This window comes from Coenobita brevimanus, chromosome 112 (genome assembly GCF_032717465.1).
Source record: "Coenobita brevimanus isolate Jiangsu-jjx chromosome 112, ASM3271746v2, whole genome shotgun sequence".
Classification (NCBI taxonomy): Eukaryota; Metazoa; Arthropoda; class Malacostraca; order Decapoda; family Coenobitidae; genus Coenobita; species Coenobita brevimanus.
In genome coordinates, this window is record NC_137065.1 from 33,849,899 (window position 1) to 33,857,264 (window position 7,366).

The 7,366-nt window shown below is 42.9% G+C and overlaps 1 protein-coding gene across 1 annotated transcript; it reads left to right on the plus strand.

Annotated features, from left to right (window-relative positions):
* The first annotated feature begins 427 nt into the window (after positions 1–427).
* On the plus strand, positions 428–6,741 carry LOC145418157 (solute carrier family 22 member 6-like). The gene is made up of 6 exons (XM_080286679.1): positions 428–562; positions 1,372–1,553; positions 3,106–3,266; positions 4,769–4,833; positions 5,886–6,005; positions 6,301–6,741. The coding sequence occupies exons 1-6, from the start codon at positions 428–430 to the stop codon at positions 6,739–6,741; spliced, it is 1,104 nt and encodes a 367-aa protein (XP_080142805.1).
* The last annotated feature ends 625 nt before the right edge of the window (positions 6,742–7,366 follow it).

Consider the following 7,366-nt stretch of genomic DNA (forward strand, 5'->3'; position numbering starts at 1 on the left):
AGCGAGGGGGGCCAGGTGGAAGCTGTGACGTGTAGCAACTGATCCGGTGGTGTTCCCTCACAATTATAGTATTCTGCCGCCCACAGGAGTATACAGTTATCGGCTGCCACGCTGGTGCTGTCCGTCCTCCCCTTTTTCTAGGTGATTAAACCGAGAATGATATGATAGTGACGAATAATAATAATGATGAGGTGGAGGGGAATTTTAAGGGATGCAGTAGTTATGACGATGATAATGATGATGGAGCTAGAGAGATGATGATGATGATGGTGGTGGTGGTGGTGATGATGACGACGATGATGGTAATGATGGTAATAATGATGATGATGATGATGGTAATGATGGTAATAATGATGATGATGATGGTAATGATGGTAATAATGAAGATGATGATGGTAATGATGATGATGATGATGCCCCTAGAGTAATGAATGAGTCCCCGCGGTGGCTGGCGCAGCGAGGGCGGGGTGAGCAGGCTGCCCACCTCCTGACCAAAGCCGCCAAAGTCAACCGAACCCATTCCTCACCCACCCTGGACGCCTACATCAACAAGCTACTCAAAGTACGTCAATTGCGGTGTATTTATATAGCCTCCTAAGCTTCCTTTGTTGATAAGACTACTGACATATACGTTTACCTTCACTCAGACAGCTACCAAAGTCTTCACAATCAGGGGCTGTATTTATAAACCCTCTCAAGCTTAGGCTGTGTATTAAACTGCATGTATCAACGCTTGCCTTCGCTCATACAGCTACGATACATTTTCAAAATCAGGATGAATAATGAAATAAGTCTCGTAGTTCCCTCGTCACTGTGGGTCTAAACTATGCGAGACCAACACAAAGAGTAATGTGTCCTTTCATATCCCACACCCCGACTGATTGCAACTGGAGAATCAATGAGTCAAAGCTAACGCGGCTATGATGATTGACAAGTATATGCAGAATGGCAGGTTGCAATGTACCATCAGGGCCATCATCTCCATTTCACCCTTGTAATCTAAGTCACCCTTGCTCTCGTATCCTTCCACTATTCCTCCACAGCCAGAAACCTACTCTCAGAATTCATCAAAGGAAGGTCAGGACAAATGTGACTAACATCTCTCTATCACCACATAATTTCAGTGTTTAGTTGTGGCAGTCCAAAGCAGCCTCAATAATTTTCCATGTTTCTGCCTCGTGTTTACAGAAAGATGACACGCAGGAGACTACACACTAGGGAATAAAAAGATAAATGAATAAAACAGAGGCGTAAAATGCTCCCCAGTTCTCTCAAGCATCCATCCTCCTCTAAGACATTGCATCACTTCCTACTCACAAATCCAGCTGTTGTTCCTCATGCACTGTTCCACTCTTACGCTGGTCTCTGCAGGAAGGTGACGTTAAGGAGGGAATTACGGAGAGGAAGGGACTACTGAAGGAGCTGGTGAAAGAGGTGAAGGAAGTGGTGATGTCCCCGGCAATGAGGAGCGTTCTGTTGGCCGCCTCAGTTCTCTCCTTCACCAGCAGACTGCTTTGGCTGGGCATACCACTCAACGCTAACAACTTTACCAGGTCACACACACACACACACACACACACACACACACACACACACACACACACACACACACACACACAGAGTAAAACAACACCCTGTCCCCCCATCGTATGCCATGTGTAATAATGAACAGAATGCCATGGTGGTAAGACATATCCTGTAATCCGAACGTATTTTTAATTTCATTCTTAATATCACAAGACCAGGTTATTTATCCTGAGACGGACTTTTGACACTGAAGGGGTGAAACTGAAGGCGGTGGCCCAATCAGTAGAGGGGTGGCCTGGAATCCTACAGGACTCAGGTTCAAATCTCCGCTGGGGCAGGGAACAGTTTAAGGATTTAAATTTCATAAAGGCAGACTTTACTGATCTACCAGAAGACCCGCCGACATGTCGTAAAAATACCCCCGCTAATACCAATACACCAGTCCTGTATGAGACAGCCCTAGCATGTATTCAATATGGACGGTGGGTGTTAGCACCGAAGTAGTGGCATGTAGAGTTGTATGATATGTAGGACTACTGGGCCTTGGGAGCAGGCTGTGAAGCCTATGCCCAGAGTCGAGCACATTAAAAAAAAAAAGATACAGCCTTCAATAAGCACCTCACTGCCCTAGGACACCCTTAAACCTTAAAAGAAGCGTCTGGAAATAGCAAGATAATAATTCAGACAAACAGCATCGTTCTGAGGAGGTTAACAGCACATTGTTTTCTCCCCTGCAATACTTAGCCACAGTTCATAATTTACAGAATCTTATTATCTTCCTTGCCAAACTCGAGGACAAGCTGGAATTGCAGTACATAACTGTCCTCCTTGCAACAGAGCTACAGCAGCACAAGGTTTATAACACTGTATTCTCTGCCTTGCAACACTGAACCATATGTTATGATTTACAGCACATAAGTTACCCCCTTGCATCAACCGACGCTCTATAAACTGTAAAGTGGCTGTCAATCCCATTTTGTCCCATTTGGAGCGTAGGGGCCCGTGGCTAGGCTGCTGTAGTCCTAGAATTTTTAAGAGTAGGAGACTGACTTACGCCACTGGTAGCCATGACATGACAATAAGGCGCAGACGATGAGCCTACACGTGACAGCGATGTGTATCCTGGGTGGAGTGAAGCACATGTGGTGTCTACCCAGAGGTAAAACCTCCTCATAAATCCCAGCACCTCGCCGTGGGGATGGACTCTGGTCCAACCACAGTAAGGCGCTGTCTAACACAAGGGAACTTCGGATCCTTGCACGGAGTACGTACTGTACTGTACGGCACTGTACGGCCCTGCAGAAGCAGTTGCGTACCCCTGGCCGAAGAATCTGCTCGGCCTGACAGACCAGAGTTATGCAACAACAACATCAACAACAGAACAATCTGGCCACATCTGGGAGGTCGCCCACGTTGTCTGGGCAGAAGTGCATTCCGGCCTGAGAGCTCCACCATCATGCCATCACCAATCTAGTTGTCAGTATATGGTACATTTTTTTTTTTTCCGTGCAGCATCCAGCCATAGCACAATACAATTCATATTCCATTATTTACAGCGCATAATATTTTTCCCTGCAGCACCCAGCCACAGCAGTACATGATATTCTTCGGCGTGGCGGACACCATTTCAACGCTGATTACCTTCCTACTGAGTGAGGCTCTACCCAGACGCGTCCTGCTCGTCACCAGCAACATCATCATCGCTGTCCTCTTGATGGCCGACCTCTTTGTGCCTCCAGGTACTGTGTTTTGTGGTACTGTCCGTTCACCTTAACCCATATTTTCCTCTTATATATCATTTCACGTTAGTCAGTAGTAGAAAGGCCAGCGCGATCGTTCTATAGCTTGGTTCTATATCCTATCCATTGCACTTCCTAACCAGCACCATAATCTGTTGCTAATCTGTTGTTACACCTTAGCATTCAAGATGGAGAGATGGCAGTTTTATTCGTCAGTAATCTTTGTCAGCGGAATATTACTTTGCTGTCTAGTTTATGGAATTTTATCTTCAACAGTTTAATTTGGTGAGTGGTGTTCTCTTTGAAATCATTCGAGATAGATTTTTAGCCGCTTAAATTAACTGAAAGAGTTAAGTTTTATCCTCTAAGTTATTTAATATAGTATTTATGCCTCAGAGTAATTCAAGGTAGATAGCTTTTTAATCTATGTGACTCCAGTTAGTTTTTTTTATCTCTCAGAATGATCCGAGTTAGTTATTATCTCTCTAAGTGATTCGAGTTAGTTTTTATCTCTAAGTAATTCGAGTTGGTTCTTCTCTCTAAGTAATTCGAATTAATTTTTACCTCTGTAATTCGTGTTAGTTCTTCTAAGTAATTCAAGTTAGTGTTTATCTCTAAGTAATTCGAGCTGGTTCTTCTCTCTAAATAATTCGAGTTAGTTTTTATCTCTAAGTAATTCGAGTTCATTTTTATTTCTCTGTAATTCGAGTTGGTTCTTCTCTCTCAGTGATCAGAGTTAATTTTTATCTCTCTGTAATTCGAGTTAGTTATTCTCTCTAAGTTTTTTGAGTTAGTTTTATCTCTCTAAGACAGTCGAGATTTTTTTTCCTAATCCTCTACTCCTTAGGGACTTTGGTAGCTGCTTAAGATCCTATGGTGTTATGCAGAAAAAAGTCTCTTTACTTAATTTTCAAGTGGCGGGGGACATGGCGACATGGAGACGATTTGTTTGTGGCCACCCCTTCACGGGATTAAGGCGTCTGGCAATAGATAGACAGATAGATAGATAAAGTAAATGTTCTAGAGGAAATTTTTTGTCTAACTGTAACGACTGTACTGTGTGCTTTCAATACAAATGTACTGATAAAAAAATACAGAGGGATGAAGAAATACAGAGGGATGAAGAGTCAAATGGTGGGTGACAGAGTGACTTGGAGGCGTTTTGTCTGCGGCCACCCTTTGCGGGATTAGGGCGTCGGGCTATAGATAGATAGATAGATGAAGAAATATGAGCGAATTTCTTTTCCGGTGATGCACTAAGATGTAAAAAATCGCCATATCGGGTACCGTCCCTTATTCCTGCTTCTAGCAGACGATTTTATTCATCCGAGCAAAAGAAGGCTACAGCAAACCCCTCAAGCCTAAGAAAAAAAAAAATCTGCCCAACGCTGACTATAATGGCAAGAAAAAAAAGTATTCCAGAACTCAAAGGAGGTTAATAAAGATTATGTCATGACGTAGAGCAATTTATTTATTTATTTCGTTATTTATTTGTCCAACAGACCACAACTGGGTGAGGTGGGTGTTGGTCATGACGGCTGGGTGTCTCGTGGGACTGATTTACGAGGTTAGTAGGATTAATTATAATAGTTAGCCATCTTTCCGTTTTCTATCCTAAATTAACTCTATTCCCTGTCCTTTTAGCTGTTTTTATTCTCTCTCTCTCTCTCTCTCTCTCTCTACCCATGCCTTTATTTGATTACTTATTCTTTACTCTTCTTACTGTTCTCTGTCCTCAATTATCTCCTGATTCTCTTTCTTTTAAAATGCGTCTTTATTTATCTTTTATTCTCCCGACCTCTTTATCCTTAATGACCTCTTTATCCCCTGTCTTTATAACTGTATTTTTCTCACTCTTTATTCATTCCCTCATTTTTATTACTTATTCTTTATTCTTGCAACTTGCCCCTTTCTTTATAATTATCTCTATATTCCTTATCACTTATCATTTTTTGCGTCTTCATATTCATCTCTTCATACATTCTACCTCAGACTGTTTTATTTAGCTTAGAAATATGAGTTTTATGACTCCGTTAGTGAAAATCTATCATCTTCCACTCTCATACATTCATATCACAATAATAATAATAATAATAATAATAATGATAAAAATAGTAGTAGTAGTAGTAGTAATAATAATAATAATAATAATAATAATAATAATAATAATAATAGCAAATTTTCAAAACTACACTCGCTGCTTAATGCATTCACTTCTCAATTTCCTCACATATTTTTGCCATACCGAGAGAAGTGACTAAATGCAGTGTGTGTGTGTGTGTGTGTGTGTGTGTGTGTGTGTGTGTGTGTGTGTGTGTGTGTGTGTGTCCCTAACTGTGTCCCTCACTCGCGCATTGCTTGTGTCACTGTACCTTTTTAAAAAATTATGAGTCCGGGACAAGTAGGTAGACATGAATCGAAACATTCTTCTTTTTCTTCGTCTATAGTAAAGCAGGTACCGTCACACACACACACACACACACACAAACACACACACACACACACACACACACACACACACACACACACACACACACACACACACACACACACACCATTTCACTTTCACGATCAGTACTGTGCCACTTATTACGGTGCCACTGTAATCTCTCTCCGCAGATATCATTGGTGTACTTCGTGGAACTGATGCCGACGGTATTCAGATCAAGAGGAGTCACCATTATTGAGCTGGTGGGATGCTGTGGCTCAGTGTGCGTTCCTTTTATAACGGATATACTGGTGAGTTTGCAGGGAGTTTTCATCAGTCTACCACCAGACAATATGGTTTACCTCGACATGGTCCTCTGGTATCCAAGGGGTGAAAGAGGTGTATAACTAACCCTTCAGGCACTTAAAATATCCCGGAAGAGGAGTAAAGTTTTCCTAAGATGGTAAGAATAAGGTGGAAAATATGTCCTTCGTCTGTAGATCATAATGGACCTTGTGTAGCTGACAGCCACAATTCTAACCCTTCTTTTTATTACTATTACTATTATTATTATTATTATTATTACTACTACTACTTCTACTACAGGCTTCCAAGGCCAGGTGGTGCGTGGACGTGAGCTTCGTTGTGGCGGCGGTGTTGGGCAGCCTGGCGACGCTCCTCCTTCCAGAGACCAGGAACCTCCCGCTGCCCGACACCATCCAGGATGTGGAGGACCGACACAGGCACAAGGCAGACCACAGCATCTTTAACCTCAGCCACAAGACCAAGGAATCCAACACCACCTGCCAGTCTATCAAGGAATCCAACACCACCTGCCAATCAACCAAGGAATCCAACACCACCTGCCAATCAACCAAGGAATCCAACACCACCTGCCAATCAACCAAGGGATCCAACACCACCTGCCAATCAACCAAGGAATCCAACACAACTTACCAGTCTACCGGCAACAGTCAGCCCATACAGTCACTGCCAACGACATGTACAGAGTGGCTCAGACAAAGTAATGCAAAGTTAACACTATGAGTTCAAAGGATCCTCAATCTGTCACAAGCCCTCAGCTACAATCACTACTCCTCGACCAATCGTTAGTCTGCTCAGTTTCTCTCAGCAACGCGGACAAGCAGACTCAGACACAATGACGCAGACACACTCACACAGGCTCGTATTCTCCGTTATGGAAGCTCTCTAACATCTCTTCCTTAGCAATTTGTTTTTGGATATGGCTGGTTAATATCACTTTGTACGTTATTTATGCAGAGTATGGCGATATTGGAAGGATTTATGTAACACAGAGGAGGAGATTAAGGTGTAATAAGTAAAATAAAATCGCTTAGGAAAAGGTATTAGGGAGTTTAATTAAATGACGGGAAAACGGGCCATAGACACAGCGACAGAGAGAGAGAGAGAGAGAGAGAGAGAGAGAGAGAGAGAGAGAGAGAGAGAGAGAGAGAGAGAGAGAGAGAGAGAGAGAGAACTTCATAGATACACAAGGACATGGCCACAAGGAGGTTGCAGCATCTTCAGAGCCACAAGACCCTCAACTCCATCACCTGGCCGTCTAAAGGTAACAGCCAAATTAGGACCGATTCAAACGACCCGTTTTGGTTCCGACAGGCAGTCCGGTGGCTAAACGCCGTCGAGATTTCTT

Excerpts from the sequence above, each read along its gene's own strand:
- LOC145418157 (XM_080286679.1), top strand. The coding sequence starts at position 428 with ATGAATGAGTCCCCGCGGTGGCTGGCGCAGCGAGGGCGGGGTGAGCAG. Across the intron at positions 1,554-3,105 it reads AACGCTAACAACTTTACCAG|CACCCAGCCACAGCAGTACA; the intron begins GTCACACACACA and ends TTTTCCCTGCAG. Across the intron at positions 6,006-6,300 it reads CTTTTATAACGGATATACTG|GCTTCCAAGGCCAGGTGGTG; the intron begins GTGAGTTTGCAG and ends CTTCTACTACAG.